Genomic DNA, 25,272 nt, shown 5'->3' with positions numbered 1-25,272 from the left:
CATGTGTTCATGTTTGGAAGCGAGTGAGAGAATTTAATAGAGAGAATATCAAGGAGAAATGTAGAAAGGGAACGACAGAGGCAATGTGTCTGAGTGAGACGGCGGTGGACAGGAAAAAAGGAGAGAGAGAAAGATTTATGTTTGGAGAAGGAGAGAAAACAAAGGTTACAGTGAGTGAGAGAATATAAGAGAAAGAGAGAAAGAGTGACAGACAAACTGACAGAGAGACACACAAAGAATGGGAGTGTGTGTGTATATGTGTGCATGTGTGTGTGTGTACCCGAACATTCTGTGTGTGTGTGTGTGTGTGTGTGTGTGTGTGTGTGTGTGTGTGTGTGTGTATGCATCCGTGTATGTGTGTGCGATGAAGGCTCCACCATACCGGTTGTGTTGCTGCAGGACAGTGTGTGTCAGACTCCATCAATATGACATGTCTTTGATGTGGAAATACAAGGAGCCCAAGCCCAGCCAGCCTCAGTCCAGTCCCCAACAAGACACATCTACAGCCGTGCATGTGTGTGTGTGTGTGTGTGTGTGTGTGTGAGAGAGAGAGATAGAGAGAGAGAGGGAGAGAGAGACAGCCACAAGCTAAACAACAAGCTCCAAAAGTAATCTCTGCCTCAATGTTTTTAACCACCATGCTACAGCCAAGCCAACAGTAGTGGAGCTGAACACTCTCCTGGGCTAAAGGCACTGTGGACTGGAATGGGGTGGAATGGATATGTAAAAGCTGTTAATATGCTTTTCCACGCCAATTTTGAATAATGCCAGTGTGCCTTTTGCTGCTAAATTGACATATCAATGTTAGCCTTGCTTTTTGGCATGAACCTGCTTGCTGATCCTGATATGTGAACTTGCCATCATAAATATTTACACTTTTTATATTTTTATAATTAGCATTTTAGCTTTTGAAGTCAATTTCCCGTTATGACCAGTTGGGTATCACTGAGTGGGCGCGTTTTGAATGAAGCACAGACTAGCACTTGAATTTTGACTGCATTAGTATTTTTGGATACAGTACTGAGGCTCAGTATTACCAGTGAATGATAGCTCACCATCTGACGTTGTTGACGGTAGACATCTGGTGATTGGGAGTGAAATCTTTACGAGGATCAGTTTAGCAGGACCTTACTGAACAAGTACAACTTCGAAATTCAACTCTGTCAGGAGTTTGGATGTTGAAAAGATATCTTACTTTGGCAAAGTTTTACTTTTACGTCCTTCCCTAAGGCCCCTGAGTATTCAAACGGAAGTGGAGTGAGGGGGAGGTGGACAAAAGAAGAGATAAAGACAGTCTGACAGAAGCAGGGGGGTAAAACAGGTACAGGAAAACAGGGAGATGGAGACAGAGAAGGGGAAAGAGAGAACGATGAGTCCATCCATCGGGTCTGTGTGTGGGCTTGCTAACCTGGACTGTGCCATTGTTGCTGAGGTCTGGTAAACACTGACCTGCTGGGAGGTAATCCAGACAGCCTACCCTCCTGTCAGCACTTTCATTCCCTCTCAGCTGGACGGGGGCCTTTCCACACACACACACATACACTTTAAACACGGATCCATTGATTCAATTATATTTACACATAATTCATAATTCAAATATTGACCTTCAACATGTTTTAAGGACATTTAAGGTTAAAAAAAAAAAACATTGTCTCTGCCACACAGCCTTGGTACATGCAACACAGTCACAACTCACATATGTATAAGTGTCCAAAACACACAGATAAGACATCCGACTGTCAAACTCTGAAGCCCACTTCGCAGTGATCAGCCTTGAGCCTTTGCAGATGTAGTGACTGTATAGATAAAGCATTATGGAAGTGATCGATGACACAGCAGGCGTTGGACACCACTGCCCAAGTGCCCATGCATTGAAGCTCAATGTAATGGTAGGTTCAGGCTCACCAGGTGGAGTCGAACTAGAAACACAATTTCTCATGCTGTAGGTGGTTTTGTCCATGTCGGTCTGTGTGTGCAAGTGTGCATATGCATGTGTGCTTAAGTGTGTGTGTGTGTTTTGTGTAAAGATGTGTTTTGCTCATCCCACCCAGGGTGTGTGAGTCTCGGAGTGTCCAAACGCAGTCCCCACGAGGTCAGTGGCTGCTGCGATAATGCTAAACTGATGCCAGCTGTCAATAGCCATTCACCAGGAGAAAAGTGCCTCGCCTGTTCAGTAAATTACACAGTGCGACGTGAGCTGTGAGGTTCAAAACAACCTGACCCCAGTGTTGTTGGGAGAAACAATAGAACAATGACTGCAATCAGCTTTTCCAACAGCCATCTGTGTCATGCCGTCGACTACAAAACACCTTTCCATTACTCCAGGGCTGCAAATATTAGCTCACCATGCCATTGACTCCAAAATGAGATGGAGAGGTTATTGTAATGGCACATTAGATTCCCACTGACCCTTTCTTGTCTGGCTTTTTGTTTTGCTGACCTTGACGTAGGTGGCTTTTTTGAATGCTATAAAGATCCCGCTTGTTTTTTTAGCAAATGAGCATATTTGTGTGTCATTCTGTTGCTGATCCCAGTATCTTTTAATTGTGTTTTTGTGTATGTTTGAGACACAGGTATTGTTTTATGTTTTGGTGATGTTTTTTACATTTTTTCCTTGACTCTGGCCCCCATCACGGCTTCTGCAAGCATTCGCGGGAGCAGTATGAAAAACTATCCATCATGCATAAGAACATGCAAAAGCTCTACGAGAACCTGGGCAGCTTCTACGCCTTTGACCCCCACTCAGTCAGCGTGGAGGACTTCTTCGGAGACCTGGCCAACTTCCGCACCCTCTTCATGGTGAGTACATATTACTGTATAACATCTATGCACCTATGTAAGAATACTCATGTTTGCCCCCTCCTCCCCCTCTAATCTCTAACCCCAAAATGTGCACACACATAGCAGCCACCACCCGTACACTTACAGACACATGCTTGTGCACACACTCTTTCATGAATGCATACAAGCATTGTTTTTAAGACGCATCGGGTAAATGCAGCAGCAAATAAGTGTGTTAAGTATGATGTAGTGTGTACGGACAGAGGCTCACATCTCATCTTCCCCACCTCCATGTGTGTCCATATGGAAAATGAAGATAGCGCTGTGGCATTAATCGGAGTATACACTGAGTATCAGACGCTTAAACCTGTGTAACTTTGCCTTTTTAAGAGTAGACACTTATATGAACTTTTTTTCATCCCATCAGCGCTGATAAAGAAACTTCCTAGACAGACTTGGGAGCTGAAGGAATAAGACAAGGTTCTAAAACAGATTAGAATACATAATTTGAAAGCTGATGCTGAATGCTGAGAATAGGAATGTATAATGTAAGTGTCTCACTGATAAAAGAGACTTGGGGAAGCCTCTTAACCTGTTAAACAGAGTTTCATTAGCTTGCAGCTGCTTGTGTGTGTGTGTGTGTGTGTGTGTGTGTGTGTGTGTGCTGTCACCACAGGGCATTGCAGATTTTGCTGGGGTTTAGGTAGGTAGAGGGTGGGGAAAGTCTAGAGAGGATGAAATTGCATTCTGCTTTCCACAAGTGAGTTTGAAAATTATTCTGTGTATGACTTGCAAATGTTTTCTGTAGAGTTAGTAGTGTTTTCAATCATTTCTGTAAAAGCATAATCATAGCAAATGTTTTGTTTACAAAAATAAGAATAAATGCAAACACTTTCTATGATTTTCTATAATAGAACATTATAACTATAGCTATAACACATTATAAACAGGTTTATTGTGTGTGTATGACACTATATAAGCACCTATAGTGACAGATTTTTGGGAGGATGCTACACAGAGATCCCAGGCATTATCATCCAAAAAACCAATACATATGAGCAATGTAATGCATGCACCAGTGATATATAGCCTACAAGATTAGTCAGCTGCTACTTTTCCCTCACTCCAATTCTGCCAGAGTGAAAGAAGTGAAAGTGATTTCTGCTTGTAGAATATGATGTTTAGAACACTGGGCCTGTTTTCACAGAGAATCTCAAAGTAGGATATCTGATCTATTCTTACATGCGACTCCTTGGTTATCTTTCTTATTCTATATCAAAAAGAAAGCTCTTCACAGATCTACCCTACTTTTTTAAGAGGCTTTATGAATATTGCCTTTTTTTTTATTTTTTATACCACATCACTATGAATTTTACAAGTAAACAGATAAACTCATCCTATTGACCTCTGTTTCTGGAAATTCACTATTTCTCTGAATACACACACACACACACACACACACACACACACACACACACACACACACACACACACACACACACACACACCTCTGTTACTTTCTATCTGCTCACTTCAGAATGGAAATGCAAGGTTATCCAGTGCATTGCAGAGGGACAGGATCAACTTGCATTTCCTTACATTTCCAAGTTGTTTGTGGTGGTCGGTGCGTCCCTTTCATATCGTCAGACTGAGGGAAGGCACTGCCTGGCAGCTGGCTATAATTATTCAAGTTGCATAAAAAGCCTCCACACTATGTTTGGAGGCTTTTTGCTCAATTTTTGACATTAAATGAAAGTTCCATTTTTGGGAGCATTCTCTTACTATCATAGTAAATTACCTAGGTTTGGAAATGCTTTGAGTAGATCACTTTACTTAAAACAGACAAAAAATGGTTTATAAAGCTTTATAATACACTAAAAGCAAGCATCTCACTTTGCATAAAGCAAACAAAAAAAAAACCATGAATTGCTGGTCATAAAGCTCTAAAATGCACTATAAACATGAGTCAAAATGCCCTATAAGTCCAAGGTGTGTTGTACAAGTTCTCTAACATATTCTATAAGGGATTGTAAGCAAATCATTTGTAAAACATTATAAATGAGGTTAATAACCACTTCTAAATCACTATATGTGCTTATAGTGTCATAATGATGAACATGTTTATGGTGTGATATAGCTACACTTATAATGTCCTATAAATGTGTACATCATAGAAAGTCTTATCCAATTTTTTTTTTAGAATGCAATCTAGATCTTGGCTGCATTCAAATTAATTGTCCAAAGCACAATTTCCGTAAAAATAATTATACACAGGTGAGAAGGCTTTATTATTTATTGAGGTAAGCATAGAATACAAAGTCACTACAGAAAAAAAGTAGAATTAGAAAAAAAGTCTGCCTATTTTTGCATTCTCACAGGAAATACAGTTGCCGTAGATGGCAAATAAAACACTTACGGCGCAGCAGTTTAGTTTTTAAATGGGCGGGTTTTATGGTGAGGCAAACACCGATTCAGCCCAGAACAAAGCAAGAGTTCCCACCTCCTGGGTACAGAAGTCTGTTAAACATTTATTCAAGTGTCTCTCCTTCTCTACCTTCTACAGTCTATCCATCCCTCCCGGCACCGCCCAGAAATTCAGTGTGTCAGGATGATGACATGGTGTCCAGAAGGCATGCTCTCAGTCTTCACAACCCATTAACGTGAATGGCAAGGTCCCCTTGTCTGAATCCTCCTCCTCTCTCTAGTCAGATCCCCATCCGAATCCAACTTTTCATTCCCGCTGATCAAAGTGCAGCAGCACACGACACCGCGCTCCCTCAAGGATTCCAGAGTTGCATATCTCTAAAAGAGGCATCCACCCTAGAAAATAAATTATTCTCTCAAGCAAATAGCTGCATATGAATATTTTATTACTGATTTAAACTTTCCTGCCATGGATAAGGAGAGGGTAGTGTGTGGGATAAAGGGTTGGGGTATGGTTGAAATAGGGTTTATAAGTTAATGCATTAATATAAAAACAACCTTTCAATCACCATATTCTTCAGATATTGTTTCTATTTTTTTTTCGGTACCTCACGGCTCTGCTGACAGAAGGGCTAATGCAATCTGCTGGCAGAGCACTAGGGAATCAATGCTTGTTTCTTCTTGCATGTTGTTTTTATTTTCTTACCCCAATAAAACAACTGAGCTAGCTCCATTGCAGCATAACAAGAGCATCCTCCTTAGCTTGCCTTGTCAGCGGTGGATTTTTTGGGGAGATGTGTGCTAGCTACTTATCCTTGCTAGAGTAAACCTGCATTAACCATCACTGTTTTAACGTGATATTCCAGCCACTAAATGGCAAACCAAATGAATACTATGACTCCTAGTCAATTGATAATTAAGAAAAAAGAGGCTGAATTTAACTTAGCTGTGTGCCTCAGACGTTTGTTTCAACATCGAGGCTTTGAGTTGTTTGATTTAGGCAAAACATCTATCCACTGACTCTACCCTGTGTTGCATTGCCATATGTAATGCATTCACAGCACAAAGCATCTGCAATATTAAAGAATTCCATTGCAATACATTCGCCCTAAATTGCTTTTACTAAAAAGCTAAGGCTTAATGCACCCGACCGACATGAGGCATTTGAGTAAACGCATTGACAGACAGTCCTCACAGAACGGAATGTAACTGATAAGAGAATCCATTAACTCTATTTTCCTTCTCTTTCGGTCTCTCTCTCTTTCTCTCTCTCTCTCTCTGCCCCATTCTCTTTTTCTATGGCCAGTGAAATATTATTTGATTTCAGCGCATGGAGTCAGTATGCGAAGAGTCCAACAATTTGTTAATTTAATGCTGCTACCATATTCCGAAATATGAGTGTGAGTGAAATGCAATCGCAGGGTCTGTATGTGTAATCCTGACCAGGAGCATGGGGGATGAGGATCTTTCCATTAATGAGTTATCAAAGCGCAGCAGATGGGCTGGGATGAGCTAACAGTCTTCCTTGTTAATTGAGTGACTTTCTAATAAGACCAAAAAACCCAGGCCGGGTTCGCAAAGTAGCAAGATAGAGCATCTAAGAGATCAGTATGACGATCTTTGTGTGTGTGTGTGTGTGTGTGTGTGTGTGTGTGTGTGTCTGTCTGTGTGTGTGTGTGTGTGTGTGTGTGTGTGTGCATGTGTGCGCGTGCGTCCACTTTTGAGCCCATTTGATTTTTCCAAAGCTTGCTAATTCCTTCACAATATGACAACATATTATAAAATCGCTGATCATGGGGAAGATGATGCTTCGACTGTGTCATTTTCCACCACCTTGTCTGTGAATCATTATCCTGTTTCCTCAGTATTTTTACTTACACTAGCATGATCCAGTCATTAAAATCATTGGACCAGATTTTGGAGGTCACCTCTCAATATGGGAATCACTCTGTACCACAGACCAGAAGTCCCACAATCTGTAACCTATAACTTCTTGAAGCCATTTCCCCCACATGCTGGCACACAGTGTAACAGATGGCTAATAAACACATTTGCTGCTTAAAGCCCAGGCGCTGTAGTGTTTGTAAAATTCAAATGAGATATAGCAGTGACTGTCTCTGTGTGAGATCACTGGTGCAACTGAGCAGTTGGAAATACTCATTGCTCCCTCATCGGACTGGCAAACATGTATGCATGGGAGGGGAGCCATGCTCTGGGAGATGTATTGTGTTGTGCAGGGTCAGGGAAGAACAGCAAACACAATTCATGAATTATTGAATGAACAGACCTGGAAAAGGAAAAAGCAGCCTGGCCCTTGTTGGTAGATGGGACCCGTGGGTTGCACAGCATTCAGTTTTCCAGCCAGGTAAGGATAGAGGAGTGCTCATAAGCCCCCATCTCAAACACACTGGAGGACATGAGTATGAGATACACTCAGTTTGAAACAACTTGCTGATCCTGTAGTGTTGTTGACATATTGCATTAGGTGCTAGAGTGTAATGCAAAAACATACATTTTGCTATCTCACACATTATCATCACACTTTTTTTTTTTTTTAAGAATTTATCCAAACCGTCATCTTACACACAGTGTAATTATGAATTAATTGCAATTTTGCATATCCCCTTGAGAGGCATATGTATATATATACCTGTATTGTGCAGGGATCCAGTGTTACATTGTTGACCTTTTGGTGTCAAGATGGTGGTTTTGCTGCTAACAGAGTTTTTATTTTTCAATTGTCTATAGTGTTGGTTTGAAGTGCTGTGCTACTCTTCTGACTTAAATATTTTAAATATATATTTTGCTTATTACCATTATCTTTTACTTTTATTCTCCTTGTTATAAACCGGTATGTAAATGTCTTCATCAATCTGGCTTTGAACACCCCTCCCAGAGTCCTTCTAATTAACAAAAAGACTTTTATGTCTTTACTTAAAGGCTTTTTTCCTCTTATAATCTGCCTTCTTAATGACTTTGGATTATTTAGTTTGCAAACACAATTATCTTCCCTAATTTGCCTTAGCGTATCGATTGGCGGCCATCACTAAAAACCAAACAAATTGGTTCTCAATCTTTTCCTGTGAATGGCCTTTTTCCTTCCTTCCTCCCCAATTTTCCTCCACTTTAAAGGAAAAAAAAAAACAGCCTTCATATATCAGACTTTAAAACTGTGTGACCAAAAAGCATATTAAACAGAATTTATTTGTTTCAAATATAATATTTTTAATGTGTCTTCCGGTGCCAAATGATTTCACGTGATGTGTCAAGGCCTTTCGATCACAGGATTAAATTTCCCCCACTTATGCTGGAACCAAGATGGGTTAGATGGTGTTCTATTGCATCTGTAGGTGGGGTCAAACATGTATCATGTTATTTTAGGTTGTTTTCACTTTAATTCCAGAAATTATAGATCTCAACATCTGGAACTGTAATTATAGTGATGATCTACACCCAGGTACAGATGATTGAATGTTTGATTTTGAAGGCAAAAATCAACCTGGTTTCAAGGCCGCCATAAATCATAGTGTGAATATTTGCACTTGCATAAGGCATGCAGGATGAGATGAGATGCATGATTTTTTCTCTTTTTTTTCAAACCATTCTCAGGGAACCTTGTTGGTGTTCTTATCCTTGAGGGGAACCAGTTTTATTGTCTTGTGCTTTGGACGAGGTTGAAATCTGGTTCTCTTCTCTGAAGATTATTTTGGAAAAATTGTTTATCTCTTGTATGCCCTCCTACGACATAAAGTGGCGCCAAGAAAACGAGACCTGATACAATCAGATGTTGCCAACGGCAAAATAGGGACTGTCAAAGAGAATGGTAGAGAAAAAAAGAGAACACTGAAAACATATTTGTTGCTATGGTAATTAGTGGTGCCGTATGTATGATCAGGGCAAGATAATTATGTTGCGTAATCATGTTTACAGTCAGAATTGCTTGTTTGTTTAAAGTAAGTTTTGCCGGCAGGATTTTATTTGTAATGTGCATAATTTATCTTCCAACTTAAGCTCTAGATATCGAGCAATGCTGTGATATTATTTCCAAAATGAATTGAATCCTGTCAGTGGATGAGGGCAAAAATCAATTTGATTTGTACTGCCAATGCTGCTTAGCACTTAAACAATAAGTGAAAATGCACAAGTTAACAGCTTCACTGTCGAATATAGGGCACAGCTCTCATCCACTCTAATTCAAACAGTTATGGAAACATAATGGAAAGCAGCAAAGCGCACACAGTCAATAGCCTGTATAGAGCTTTACACTGAGCTGTATCATGAGCACAACCTTGATATGGCAAAAAGATGGGTTGATGTGTGTGTGTTCACTGGCTGGCTCTGGCTTACAGAAAGAAAACATCTCTTCATACTTTCACGCAATACCCACACTTTCTGTCTTACTCTCCCCTTTCTCTTTTTCTTCTCTTGCTGTCTCTCTCTATCACCCTCTGATCTCTCTCTCTCTCTCTCTCTCTCTCTCTCTCTCTCTCTGCCCTTGTCATCCAACAAGGAGACAGTGGCAATGAGGGCTTGTGTCCTTGGACGTGAAGCAAAGCTCCACTATTGACTGGCATGATGAGCTGCTCTTTCCTTGCTCCTTCCCCACAATCCCTGTAATCCCTCTGTCTTAGCAGCCAACACGACACACACGTCAGGACCACAGGGGCATTCGATGGGGGGCCTACTGTCGCCACTTATTATATCAGAGCACAGGCAGGGCCATGCCTTCACTTACTGACACACACACACATACAAACACACATACACATATACATAAGCAGAAGCACATTCAACACCGATTAGAAAAAACACACAGATGTCCATGCATGCCAGCATAGGCACAAGCTTATGTGCATTTATACACTTATAACGATGCACACAAACACACTTGCGTATACACACCTGCACACTTATGCACAAACACCTACGATGGGTGCTGTTAAAGGCTGCACCGCAGGCCTGGGGTGAGAGAACCTTTTGTTGGCTCACGTGGCTGCATCTTACTCTCTCCTGGCGCAAGAACAAACGGACACATTTTGCGAGAGCTGAATCCGTACCGTTGATTATCTCCCTTTCTCTGACACCTTCCTGACATTTCAGCCAGTGAGGAGGGCAGAGGATGATATCTATCTCTCCCTCCTCAGAGACTGGCACACTGCTGCTGCATCCGCCTTTTCTCATGCTATATGGCTTGCTGCAGCGGATTGTGTGACAGTCGTCTAGTCGTTTTATTTATGTATAATGTGCCATATTGATGTATTATTGACAGTGAATGAACAAAATGTGCAAGGCAGCACAGCAGCATTACAGAAAAATTAGCATGTAAGAAGGTATTTAATAAAAAAGCCTTTACACAAGGCATGATATATTGTTTATTCCACTAGCTTAGCTCTAGCTATCAAACCATGCTCTGAATAAAAATTTGCTGATGGCTTGCTTCTCCTGAACGCTATGCAGTTGTGAAGACACTGAAAGAGTGGTGACAGCAGGAGCTAGATTCTGATTCTCTGTGTGTGTGTGTGTGTGTGTGTGTGTGTGTGTGTGTGTGTGTGTGCCTCATCAGGAAGCGGTGAAGGAGAACCACAAGAAGAGGGAGATGGAGGAGAAGATCAAGAGAGCCAAGCTGGCGAAGGAGAAAGCAGAGCGCGAGAAGCAGGAGCGCCAGCAGAAGAAGAAGCAGCTGATTGACATGAACAAAGGTATGCCACTTCTCCCTCTGCCACCACAGAGATAGAGAAGGGGAGGCAGGTGGGGAGTTAGGAGGAGGAGAACAGGAGGGTGGAAAGGGGGTTTCATGGAATTGTGCTTCACACAGATTTGAACTCTGAAGGAGGATGATAATGTGTGTGTGTGTGGAGCAGGAGGAGGAGGGGGGGGGGGGGTGTCATCTTTTCAGCTGTGAAAGAATCTCACACTTACTCCCATGGCCGATATAATGCTTCCAAACAACAGGCAGATTATACTACTTTTAGCATGTATTCCAGTCTTTTTTTTGTGTTACATCCACTCACATAGAGACAGAGACTTTCCCCTAGCAACAATATTCACATGCATTAGTAAACGTTCAGTGGATTTTAAAGATGTTGAAGTGGTAGGAAGACTATTACTCAGTAGTAGTATCAGTGCTAGGAAGGTAACTGTAAAGAAACTAAGGACTTTGTTTGAGCCCCTCATAATAGAACTGGCACATAGCTGGCAGGGGCACAGAAGATGTAGGTCACATGTAAAGATAGGAATCTTTAAAAACAGGCTGATAATGGATTGGTAGATCACTCTACTCTCCTAACAGGATAATGCTGCTGTTATTAATTTTTCATTGGTCATGTGCAAGTAAAGCAACAGTGAATTTATAGGTTTTCAACTTCTGAGACTGCTGTTCTGTTTTTTTTTTGTTTTTTTATTGTTTTTAATTATTTGAGTAACTGTATTCTCCTCCAGCGATGCCAGTAAAACAGTATTGATCATTTTAAGCTGCAGTTATTCAAACATGAAAAATTAGAGCTATAGAGCTAGACTGCTGGCTGTGTCTAGTTACGCCAATGACATTGAGAAGGAATTTCAAGCCTGAAGGGGCTTTGGAAGCAGTCAGTGTGGTCTTTTTGTCCATTTTTTGACAAACAGTCTGGGATTTCCACAATTCACCAGCTTCTAAATGTCAGCACTAGCCAAGGACCTCTCTGTAGCGCCGCCACATTGGGAAATGTGACAAGACACTCTTCAGTACGCCACAAACTCTCCAAGATAATTGATGCATTCTAGTTTTTTTTTTTTTTTTCCTGAGCAGTGACCTCTTTGAAAGCTTCACTTTTAATAATCCAGCATGGCTGAGCTGAAGAAGGCTGTCTCCCCTTCCTTCTCATTCTGACTAACCAGATGGAGAGGGGTAGAGAAGTAGGTATGATATTAAATATTTCTGCCAGAGCAGATTTTGATCTCGGTTTCTGAATGCCATAATATGCTTTGCATGAATAAAACATGAGGATGACATGGGCAAGGTTGCCTGCAGCCTAGGAGATAGTAGGGATTGTCCTCCACACCATCACCTCGCTTGTCGGACTGTTCCGACCACAGTGACCAGTAGTGAAATATGCACAATTTTAAGTTCAAGATGAGTTAAACCTATTTTTTTTCACCTGCATTGACTGCTCATTTTCATCAAACCTTTTTTCTAACTTGTCTCTTCGTGAAATGTAATCAGAGAAAAGACAAACGGATGTAAAGCTGTTGAAATGGGTCCTGTGGATGGAAAGCTGAACTTCAGCCAGAAGCAGGTCGAGGTTAGAGACGCTTGGCATTGTCTCTCTTGTGTTCACTCTCGGCTTTCCTCTAAGCTCATTGGTTGGAAAACACAAACCAGGATATCCAGTGTTTTCTTGTTGCACATGTTTCTTTTCTCTGTGCTTCTACTCCTCTCCAATTGACAGCCTTGGGTGAGAGTCTTGGCTTTCCTCTCTCATAACCAACAGGGATCATTGACAGCGCTGTTGAAAAATTCTATATGTACTTCAGATATTTGAGGAGTTAGTTATTTGAGGAGACTTCTCACATCAATATTTCATGGTTAGTCTCAGCCGTGTTTTCTGTGAAGGTTGATGAAAATAAGACAGTGTACGGCACGAAGAGCCTTGTTTCATTCTTCTTACAATTAATTAATGATATCCGACCATTTTCCACATGAATTTTGCAGTGGAAAAGCTGAAAGGCCAATTGAAATGCTGAAATAGATTTCCAGGATTTATATACCTGTTTTTCTGTCTTTATTGTTTTAATTGTAAACTAGGCCTCACACCTAATCTGAGGAGAATTAGACTGTTGACCTCAATAGAGCAGTTTTTGTGTTGACAAATCCATTACCATTGACAGATGGAGTAAACATATGGACATTATATTGTGAGAAGCATGTACATGTCAATATCTTTTATGTATATCTGTTTTATGGATTTACTGCCTAAAAGACAGCTTGATGGATCATACTATTGTATTTAATGCAATTTCAAGAGGCTATTTTTGTGAAGGGATAGATTTTATGTCATTTCACAAATTGCGACCTAATCCTCTTCGCTTGCAAATGATTAACAATGAAATGCATATTTAATGAGAGTTTAATTCATTTAGCTTTTACCAGGATGGCGTTAGGGTGGGGGAGGGGGGAACAGACAAATGTGTTCAGGAAACTGCTAAAAAAAATGTCATATTTCCCATTTCCCAGTTGATCAAACTTGAGAATATGCCCTCTGCAAGTTCAGTGACATGTGCGCTTCCTCAACGAGCATGATTGATGTATGAGACAAGCGCAGAGCTAAATCTGTTTTCTTTGTGAAGTATTAGAAATACTAATGTGGGAAATTGCTTATGAAATCATTACCCGGTTCCCCCCATTTGTTTTAATTTGCTCTAAGTGGATTTCCATATTCACTTGAACTGACCAGATGTTCAACATTCTCTAAATTGCTTTACTTCGCTGAAAGTAACTGTTGAACACTGTAGAACAAACCCTAAACCCAAACTAATGTTTCTGTCTCTAATAGGGGAAGATGTTTCATCACACCAGGGTATTTTTTTATTGCAACATATGAAACAATGTCGCATGCAGCGTGCCCAGTGTGTCAAGAGGTTGAGCATGGTAGAGCATCTGGACTTTCTCTCAGGCATTTGTGAGGAGTAGCGCGCCCCTGTAGCCGCCCACTCGGCTGGCATCACAAGGGTCAATGCCCCCCGTCTGGGGCAAGTGTCCGCACCCACACGTCAACTGCGTACCCCAGTCAAATCCACTAAGCTTTGAACAGAGCCGGAAAACGCACATGCCGCTTTGAGCACGATGCAACATGGCATAAGGCACATAGGAGTAAATAAACAACCAGGAAAAAAGTCATTTGAACATGTTTTTTAGACCAGGCATTTCTCCCAGGTAGCATAGAGAGATGCTGTAAAACTTTGTGTTTTACTTGTCAACTTTTCTTTGAGTTTTATATACAGTAGGTTTTCAGTATGTGAATAATTGTTGTAGTAGTTTGCATTGTGAAACAATCCCCTATACCAGGTGAATTTCTGAATAACACACCATTTTCTCTGACCAACCCTAGGAATTATCTAGGTTTAGCGGTCTGTTGGTTGCTGCTTTCACAGCTACTGTTTTTGGGTTTGTCCTATTGTCTGTTGTCTGACGTGACTACCCACATTAAATTTAAATTTTAACACAAACTTTTTTCAAAATCAATAACTCAAATTTTCTCAGACGGTTCTATTAAAATGTTCACAAACACACGCGGAGGCTCCACAGATGCCGTTGCTATGATTCACTTTTACCTGCAAGTGATCATTCTTCACCGAATGAATTAGAACCCACTCAGCCGGTTCAATCCATTTTTGCAACAGCTTGCAGACACTAGCAGAATGCAGGCCTATACATCGCCTTGCTCTGTGGGAATATTACAGATAGTGAAAAAGAGATTTTTGTTTAGGTGTTTGCGCTTATATAAATGGTGGAACATGCATCATAATCTCCTTAAATATAGTTGTTTTTGTTCACGTGAAAGTCAAAAGTAAGATGAGCCACCACTTTTTACACCACATGCTTTCTCACCATGCTTAAACATGATTGAGCCCATTAGTACAAAGCGCGGTTGTGATCATCCTTATCTTTTCAAAGTGACACAGCCATAGGTCTTCAACTAAATGAATTTACAATAATTCAAGGAAGTCTTGAAGGAGAGTATGATGTTTTTCTATGCAGGTTATCCTTGAAACTGATTCTGTAATTTCTTTTTCATTTCCTATACACTTTAAGATTACAGCGTGTCTTCCTTTCCAAATGCATCTTCTTCTTTTTTTTGCTGCTGATAGCCATCTAGGCATTTCCCCGCTCAGCAAGGCCTAGTAGAATGAGGTCTCCATGCCTCTATGATTCTCTACAAAGAGCAGTCAGCATGTTGACAATGATGGGCCTCCAACTTCTATTTTTGCATCCTCCTTGTCAACCTTTCACACTTGAGGTTGAACTAGTGTTTATTTACATGAATAAAAGTAAGTGGACCCCTTTCAGAAAAGCATACAATCCATTAAATAGTAAAATAAGAGGCTTTAGCTGTGTTTCACTTCTTGTAATACTGTGTTCTTATTTCTTACATGTTAGCACTCTTCATGTATATCAACTTCACTTTACATGCTAATAGAGACTGACTGCTGTTCTTAAATGCAGATTGTGCAAATTCAAGTGCATATTAGCATGGCACGCTAAAAGAAAGAGATGTTTCTGTGCAGCTGGCCGACTGGCGGAGCCCTGTCAGGAATGACAGCGGAGGAGATGTGGATTGATGGCTTTGTGTGACACTGACAGCTGCCGTTAGGCCGGTGCATACCTGCGCCGCGGCCATGCCAGCTAGGTGATCATAGAGAAGCGTTGACAGGCGGCTGTGCGGTGGAAAGGTCGGCTCTCTAAGTTTGCACAGTGTCCCCACAGCACAGCAGACATGGCAAACAATATCAGCAAGGGAGATAGCTTGTAGAGACGTGGAGGTCAGAAACCCAGATAGATAAAAGAAAATGGTTCTGACAGAGATTCTGCCTACTCTCGAGCTTAGCTTGGGAAATGAAGCCAGCATTAGGAAGCTAAAGCTGACCTTTATGTTTGATATAGAATGTGACGAGCAAGGACGGACCTTTCCAGAATGTAATTATGATATATGGTGCGGTGCTCCTCAATTCGCTGCCTGTATATTCCTTGAAGTGTCATTTCTTTGTCACTAAGGCACTGATGGCTTCCATGTCTGTTCATAGATTTGTAGTTTTTGATGAGGATCTTTCAGCACATCTGCATACGTATGTTCCATGTCACTTAAGCAGCATTTATTTTTATTTTTTTTGTCATGCCATGCTGTAAGGAAATTGCTTTTTTTCCCTTTGTTGCATTACAGCTGGGTGGATCCTGGGTGCAGGAAGTGCAAGGCATGCTCTGAAATTCCATGGTGAATTCTATCATTACCTTGAAAGACAGAAACAAGGGCACCAGGCTTATCTGCTGTAGTACATCAACTCTAATAAATAACAGCATATTAGATTGCGCTATATCTCCTCTCAAAATCTGAATCTGCCTCAAGGCGATGATGGCACACAGAATATGACTGACTACATCTCAGCTCAGGCCTCTGAGAGCGAGCAATGTGGAGAGACAAAGAGAAAGAGAGAGAGAGAGAGAGAGAGAGAGAGAGAGAGAGACAGCATCTTCCATACACAATTCACATGCAAGGATTAAATCTATCAGATTCACTGTGAAATGACTTTTTTTGTCAGTGAAGGTGATACAATACAATATTCTGTCATCCTCCCAGATTATACCATTTCCAATACATTTTCATAAATAATTGTCAGCACAATGTGGAAAAAGAGCCTGGTTTCATCGGAAGCCTTTTATTATTCTATGATAAATATTTCATTGGCAATTAAAGACAACCCCAGGGAATAGTCGCTCCCATATTTTTTTTTGTCTTTGTCTGCATTATGCATCAAATTGTCAAGCTGAATATGTTTTCTTATTTTGTGGCGACCTGTTTAGTATTGAGATAAAGACAAAGACACTAATTAGAATACAACTAAAAGTTCTAATCACTTTGAGTCTGTTTAACTTAATTTGGTTGCCTTACACTAAGGTCAGAGCCAAGGGAGGGAGACATGCATCAGATCTCTCTCTCTCGCGCTCTTGTTCTCTCTCTCTCTCTCTTTCCTCTCTCCCTCCTTCACGCTCTCTGTCTCTCTCTTTCTCTCTCTCACTCTCTCTCTCACACAGACTCACTAGGACGCACTCTACTCCACACCCCTCCCTGTACCTTCTCTCCCTTTCATAAATTTTCTGCCTCTCCTCGGTGAACTCAGCTCAGGCTCAGTTGAATCTCATTAATTTGTGGGTGGTCCAAGTGTCTGATCACTTCCCCTCCCAGATCTGGACCTCACCAGTCACTTTACAGTCAATCAAACATAATTACCCTCACTACAAAGACCATCAAATCCCATTGTCAAATCCATTTAGCTTCCCTAGACAGCACAGCCGTTCACTCCCACAAACAGCCCATATGGGGTTTGGTTGAGATGTTATCTTGATCTGGATTTTGGAACTCAGCATCTGCTATCTAAACGTGCCACTCTTAGAGAAATAGGACAGGAGGATCAGGCTGTCCTGGATGCATGAGGCACAGAATATATATGGGGTCATCTCAATATATTCCAGCATGGCAAAGCCTCTTTGACATCTCTCCTATCTCATCAACCTGCTTCAGCTGAGTGGCCCTGGTATGAACAGTCAAATGGCTGTCTACTCTGCTTCAAAGATAGGCTCCCCTGCCCCCATTGGCTCCCTGACATGTTGACCCCATGTGGTCCCCAGAAAGTGTGTCAGCTCAACATCTGTTAGTGCTGGGCAGGAGATCTCCCTGGTGTGTTGATGGTGTTACTGGGCAAACTAGCCAAATGTAGTGGCTAGATGGTGATAGCAATATGGTAAATGGGCGCCTGCAGGCAGTAGAAGTAAATGATAGAGGAGGAAGTAAAGTCTGGTGACTGCCGTGTTATAAGCTTCTCTCTTCCCCCTTCCCATCTCCCAACCTCCCCTCCCCACTGTTTCTCACTCGGGGCCTGGCAGCATCCATCCAGATGGAGGGTTTATTTTTGTTTTTGTTTGTTTACTTATTCATGCATCCAGCTATTCGGGGCATCGCTGGGGCTTTCGTCTCCAACACAGAATGCAAATCGCCACGGCGGCTAATCCACTTTCATCTCTCCCTCGTCGACGTCCGACTTCTCTCTACGCTCCCCTTAGTCTCTCGCACTCACGCCATCTCTCTTTCTTTCAAGATATGGGAGGTCTACAGTGGCCATGCCAGCCTTGTCCCAACGCTTGTCCCTACTTCATGCATGCCAAAGACAATACACCTCTCACCGCCCCCACCCACCTTCTCTGCCTTCATGACACACTCTCCTCTCTGTCCACTGTCTCCCTCCCCTTACTCCCCTGACCCCCTGGCGCCACACTGGGGCTCGTAGAAAGAGGAGAGGAGTGGCTGCACTGCCATTCCCCTTGGAATGGGGGGATGTGGGAGCATCCCTAATTGAATTAAGGAGGACATGAGTGGGTTTGCCCATCAAGTTGTTACAGTAAAACAGTCCAGAATAATCAACAGGAGGATCCGTCTTCTTTATTGAGCATCTTCTCCTTCCATTTCCTTTTTTTTATTCTCTCTATTCCACTCAAGAGGACTACTTTCATGTGCATCCCAAACAGTCACAAGTAAACATAAACACACACACACACACACACACACACACACACACATAAATTAAAGACTGGGGCCTGTCTGGAAAGTTTCTCAGGTCATTGTGTCAGAGCTTTTGTCAGGGTTGGCTGGCTGGACTGCAGGGCGATGGGGAAAGAGGAGAGAGAGGGGGAAACAAAGGAGAGGCTAACAGGTGCATGGCTGCTGTCCTTCGGGCACTTGTGTTCTCTGTGCTCTCTGTGCTCTCTGTGGCAGTAATGCTCTCTGTCTGCCCGGGCCTCAGGAGCTGCTGGGACTGTGGGGGGGGAGAGGGAGGGAGAGAGAGCCTAGCCAGGACTAGTCTCAGTGCCAGACAGTTAAAGCGTAAACAGCAGAGCAACAAGAGGAGGGGGGCGTCGAGTAATGCAGGTGCTTGTGTATATGTCTAGGTGGCTTTGCCTGAATTCAGGTGTGAAAGCAACAGAAAACCAGGTGTATGCAAGTGAGGGAGTATGAGAGAGAGGGAGAGAAGAGATTAAAAGAGAGGCTGGTTGTTGCCTCTCCACCTGGCCATAAAGCAGCTCCCCCCTCCCTCCACAGAGGCCTTTGTTTCACGGCTAATGCACCAGGTTAATTGCACAGGTGACTTTCTGTGGGGGAACAGATGGACTCAAATGTGTTCAAAAACAATCCGCAGCGGCAAAAAAAGCTTGGAACTTGTTGTTCTTCTGCCCTCTTCATTCTTCCTCTTCTCTCCCTTCCTCTCTACTGGAGTCATGGAGGGTGACAGGGGTGAGGTTAAAGTCTTGCAGTACTCCTCTCTCACAGTGGTTTCAATTCATCAAGCACAGGGCCTGGAAGCTCTCATTAGATCTCATTACAGTGCAAATTAGAGTCGGGGATCGGCTACTGGAAGGCTAGTGGATAATAGACATCTCTCCAATGCCTGATTTCTCTCTTGTCAAACACTTTAATTTGGTAAGGGAGGAGAATGCTATGCTTACGTGACATTATAGAGAATATGTAGCAGTGATGGATTAAAACCTGTGTATGACTATGATAAATGGCATCATGTTTTTGTGGTTATTGATGCTGTTATATATTTTGCATGCTATTTCAGATTTTGCAATTAACTAGCCCTGTTGCTATCAGTTTTATTCCTGGCACATATGATGTCATAATTTACCACTATATTACAGACACCCACACACACACACACCCACGCACACACACACACACACACACGCCAGACGGAACCTTTTTAGAATTCTATGAATTCTTTGTCTCTCTTTCCCCCCAAGAATTGTGAAGGCTGCATGTGAGCCATCAGAAATTGAGTTCTCAATCGATCCACTGTGTTTTTTCTCCCCAGCACAACATGGAGGAGATGACAGATAGCAAATTGAATTTATGAACAGGCTTTGTTGACACTGCTGCATAATTATAGGAATGCCATGCCTTTGATGTTTAAAGAGGGAGCACAGTGTTGCATTCAAATAGATACAAGGCTTCCTGCTTGGATGATTGAATGAAAAGCTATGTCACTTCTTTATGTGACAGCTATTCTTTTACTTTACAACCACTTACATATTTTGAATGTTGTAGATGACTGAATTGAAAAGGCAGAAACATACAAATGAGATGTCATCTTTTACATGATATAAGCTTATTTCTTTGATTCCTAATTGGTCCTTGACTGAGGAATGAGAGATTGTATGGAGGCTGTTGGGATGCATTGGTTGTCTGAAAGGCGTGGCTAGATTCCTATGTCTCCTCTAACTGATCTTGCCCTGAGCACCCATGAGCATAGGTCACACTGCTGACACTTGTTGGAGCGTACACACACACACACACACACTCTCTCTCTCTTTTTGTTGAGTTTAAATTCACTTTACTTGTCATTCCAGACTTGTGTCCTGTTCATTTGGATTAGGCATAGTGAGCCAATACGCTCGCAAATATATAACACACATTTGTATCAATAAAAAGGCGTAGGCAGCTTTTTAGTGTGGGTGCGTGCGTGTGCTTGCATACTGCACTGTATGTTGTAGAAATAATTAAATGTCACAGGGCTCAGGCCGTCAAGTATCTGGGAGGGAGCTTTACGACCTCGTGCCTCGCTTCACTAGTCCCTCTCAATGACCCACTCCTCCAGATGCACCACCGCACGCTCAGAAGCCCTCTTTACTTTCTTCCCTCCTTCCTTCCCTGTTCTCTCCTTCACTCCTCTCCCTCTCACTCCATCTCACCGCAGTCTGCCTCCGCCCTCACTCTATCCTTTACTGCTACCTTCCCCAGGAGTGACACTTATCTTTGCCCATTCTTTTCTTTTCCATCCCTGCCCCTTCCTCGCTTCTCTTTGCTCCCTCGCCACCGGTGACTCTTGACTTTGTGGTCTGCTCCTGGGGTTTGCGGATGATACGCCGCAGCCCCTACACTCCACTGTTAGGTACTGTTTTTTAGGAGAAGCTAATCTGATGTGTGAAGTTTTTTTGCCAATCCTGCTGAGAGCACATCGGCCTTGTTATCCCTCCTAATTAGAAAATGTGATAGTGCTGCTTGTAAATATATTACAGACTGAGCCAACCCCCAGGGCTCACTGTTACATTTGGCACAGCCTCAGGGTCCAGGTACCACCTGATATTCAGGAAAAAGGGGAGGGGGGGGGGGCGGGGGGGGGATGTGGGATGAGATGGATGAAGGGATCAAAGTGAAGATATGGAACAGGTACACCACCTCTCTCTAGGAGGTAGAGTTTCACAGAGCCTTATTTCTCTTCTTAAAGGTTTAACTGTTTAAGAAAGTACCTAAAAGTGCAAAAGCCCCAACCATGTTCCACTCTTCCACAAGCTTTAATAAGATCATTAAAGGACCCCAGGGCTGTCTGTTGAGGTGCCCGCCAAGGTGTTTCATCACTGGAAGGGTTTGTCAATGTCTCGGGTCTTAGCCCATCTTAACCCATTTAGAAAGCAATTTCCTGTGAGCAGGGGGGATCTTTCCTCTCGAGAAAGATCTTTGGGCATAAAAGGTTAGCTTTTCTGTAATTCCCCAGCACGCAATCTACCACTGCTGCTAATGAGAAGCGGATGAATATTTGCCCTAGGTTTAACAGCTCAAAATAAGACAAGAGTGAACTGCGGGAACAAGGCAGAAAACCTTCCTCTAAAGTGGGCAATGTTAAGGTAATGAGGAAAGTTTGCTGTAAGGATTACAGGAATAATATATACTGAATTTGAGTATACTCAAATAATGTTTTCTATTTTCTCGCTAAACATTCATTTAGCCGTGTCTGTGCAGATGTGTTGAATATGTTACACAGTTGTTAGACACTAAAAGGTCTAACTACTGAAGCCTCATCTCCGAGGCCGTGTTGTGAGAAGAGGTGTGGCCTGTTTGAGTTTAAGCTGGGGCCCAATAGGACATAGTTAATGGAGCACTGGTAGGTGACTGGGGAGTATGTTTCCCATTTTAGTCATTTTGCTTCTTTGTGTCTGCAGTCCTCCCCCTGAACCCCAGTCTAGGAAGGCTCCCAAGTCCTGGTCATTACAAATGATGAATTGTGCTACAGTTAAGCTAGAAGTAGGACAAATTGATCAAAGTGTCAGGTGCCCCCTGTGATGTCTAGGTCTCCATGAAGAAGGCAGTGAAGAAGGAGCTGTCAAAAAGTTTCTTGTGCCAAGGTGGCTGTAGATAAATGTTTACCTGCCACTTAACACTTTGTGCCTTCTGTCAGGCTCACAATATGTCCTTGGTAGCCTACATATGAAGGAGTGGCTAATGATCTTGGGAGTTGATACTGTTATAGTAGCTGCTAGCTGTTCACCATCCTGTTCTTCAGGTCCAAAGCAGGCGAAACCCATGCCCCCCTTTAAACCAATGAGCTTGCTATCAGAGGTGTAGTGCTGCAATTTGAGATAAGCACTACTTGGCTCGGCTTTGGTTTTGTTCTGATAAAGCTGGTCTAATTAAGCTTGATTTAATCGGGATTGCTTTTAAGCACAGCACACAGCCGGAACAGATACTTTGATTTCAAAGTAGCCCTTGGGAAGGACTTGAGGAAGAAAGAGAAGGAATGAGATACAGTTTCAAGTGCAAAATTAGTGTGAGTACGAGTGAAGAGTTGCTTTTTTAATTTGCATAAGACGTGTTTCTATTCTTAGTTGTACCGTCTTTCTTTGCATAAACTATCGCAGGTTGGGTGGCTTGTTGCTTGAGGAGAGGGGAAAAACACAAGCAGCCCTGACTTTCCGTGGTAATGGCAAAATATGTGGCATTTCTTCAAATTAATTGTGCAGTAGTGTCAACGTGTTGCGTTCATAAATTCAATTTGCCTGACTGTCATGTCTCTTTGAGCACATGCAAGAAACAAAAGATTGATCACCCCGCTCTCTGGGAAAGTGCTGTGTGGTGAAAGCAGCAGTTGTCTCCAGTAATTTCCAAACGTTTCCCTCAGCCATAGCTGTAAGCAGAATGGGGAAAAAAGATGCCTGGACCCTGATGGTAAACATGGGGGAAGAGCTAGTTCACTCATGTATGTGAAAGGATTGATGGCCAAATCTGCAGCTCCACAATAAGTCACCCTAATGATCCTAGTTTAAAATAATGTCTGTTCTGGACCACAATGATAAAAAGGGTGCCCCTCTGACTCATTAGTATCGGGGAGTAAAGATAGATGACCTAGATATAAGACCTAAGCTTATTTTTGAACCCCTTTTCCATCGAGCGATATGCTGCATGCGCACAGTGTGGGCCCAACTTGTAGTGCTATTGGCCTCACAGTACTTTTAGTGCCTCCTCCCTGTCTCCTCGGCCATGCCGACTGCCTCCAGTTCTCTGGTTTCATGGATCCACACGACAGCTGGAATGGTGGGCTGGGGGAATGTTTTTCGAAGGCCGGTCCCGGTGTCATTGACGGAACAATGATAGAGCGCCCGGGTATTGAGCGGCTCCACACTAAATCTTTGTAAAGAGCACTTAGCTCCCCTGCGTTAGCCACAGAAAGAATATCTGTCAATGGCCATCAGTGGATGCTTTCATCCTGGGGCTCCTCTGCCTGTATTAGTTGCTAAGCTCTCAGTGTATTTTTCCTCCTTCCCAGCTGTTCACTGAAGAAAAGGGAGGGCCTGAGTGACAGGTCTCTGCCTTAATGCTGATGCACTCTTTAATAGGCTTGTCTATATATTGAGTCTCATTCAGAATCTGGGCTCCGTCTTTGCGGTGATGTAAGGTGATTGTTAAAATGCATGTGCAGACAGAGGGCATCCATTGCCTCCAGACAAATGCCCTAAAGTTAGACTTTGAAGCAGTCATGTACAAGTGCATGTGTATTTGTGTATTTGTGTTTATGTCTATGTGTATATCTGTACATATATTATGTTGTATAGCTCCATCTGTTATGTTTGCATTGATTTACAGTGTCCTGTAAACCTCTCCCTCCTTGTTTCCTTTTCTCCTACAGAGGGAGATGAAACCGGTGTGATGGACAGCCTGATGGAGGCTCTACAGTCAGGAGCAGCCTTCCGCGATCGGCGAAAACGGACCCCACGCAACGGTAAGACAGTGAGAACCCCATCCCTCTGTCCTGATGTTTCATTTCCACCTTCTGTCACTCTCACCTGGCCGCAGGAAACCTGCCTCCTTCATGTTGTCCCCCTTGATATCTTTATGTACATTGCTTCACATGGAACATGATGTAATCACACACAGTCATGACTGCTCTCCATCATATGAAAGGAGCATTGCTCTTCTGCTTGCACTTAATTACTGTGTGTGCATTCACATGCTTGTGTCCCGGTGTTTCTGTGACACCCCTCAATTCTGTTGCTTGTTCTGACGATTCATGACCGATATACACACAAACAAGAACACGCACATGAACACATGCACACACACACACACACACACACACACAAACACACACATACACACGCTGTCATATCGAACAGGCACACACATGTGGCCTAGTGCAGTTCATTAGCAATTCATTGTCCCTTTGCCATTCATAAAGCACTGATTACAATATGGCCATGCTGGCTGCGGTAGGACTGAGGCTGATTTAGCGTAATCCCAATGTTAACATATTCCATTCTGCCATGATGAATGCCCCGTACCCAGGGGAGTACCACCTGGTAGGGGTGCCAGGGTCAATTGATATGCAAGTCAGAGTATTGCAGAAGAGCCACAGGTGCATGATTCTGCTATAGATAACGCACCAAGAAGCAAGGCTAAGCAGTGGGAAAAAAGCATACATGTTCAAGCCAGAGCAAGGAGATTCCTATCCAAACCATGTATTTTTAGATTGTTGGTGAACCATGTGTATATCTATAGATTTTATGGTTATACCCTGTGGAAAGAGGCTCTTCACTCTTTGCCTAGCTAATGCAGGTTGGTTTGATTTGCTGTATTTACACTATTAAAGTGCTGTGAGTTGTGGCAGGAATCCAGGAACTGTAGAGTGTTGAAATATGGACTTATGTAGGCATTCGTTGTTTGCCCTAGCAACACATATGGCAAAATTGGATCGATACAGAGAAGAGTAGCATGAGAGGTCCTCTCCTGTCTGGCTGTTGGGTTTGGGTTTGGCAGTGGAGAGGTAACTGCTTGGCCAGGTGGGGAGACACGGCCAGGACATATCAGTCAGGCCCTTTCCCACCCTGCCTGCGTCACTGAGGGCTTCCTCTCCTGCCAGCTTTGCCCAATGCTCATTTTTATGTTCATGATATCATTTGTCATGCAACCTCATGCGTGATGTGCAACTTATGTGGCATGACGCAAAAATAAAAGTTAATTCAGTATTTACCAATGCTAGTGTGGCACTAGGACATAG

The 25,272-nt window shown here is 42.7% G+C and overlaps 1 protein-coding gene across 1 annotated transcript in view; it reads left to right on the top strand.

The window, feature by feature from the left end:
- The window catches only part of diaph2 (diaphanous-related formin 2), a 386,425-nt gene that overhangs the window by 319,051 nt on the left and 42,102 nt on the right, over window positions 1-25,272 (top strand). The window contains exons 27-29 of the mRNA XM_078288946.1: window positions 2,635-2,799; window positions 10,769-10,904; window positions 23,905-23,997. Coding sequence (XP_078145072.1) covers window positions 2,635-2,799; window positions 10,769-10,904; window positions 23,905-23,997 — 394 coding nt within the window. The remainder of the gene's footprint in view (window positions 1-2,634; window positions 2,800-10,768; window positions 10,905-23,904; window positions 23,998-25,272) is intronic.

The sequence above is a fragment of the Centroberyx gerrardi genome, chromosome 16 (assembly GCF_048128805.1).
Source record: "Centroberyx gerrardi isolate f3 chromosome 16, fCenGer3.hap1.cur.20231027, whole genome shotgun sequence".
Taxonomy (NCBI): Eukaryota; Metazoa; Chordata; class Actinopteri; order Beryciformes; family Berycidae; genus Centroberyx; species Centroberyx gerrardi.
Note: the sequence above shows the minus strand (reverse complement) of the source record. Positions and strands in the feature narration are given on the sequence as shown.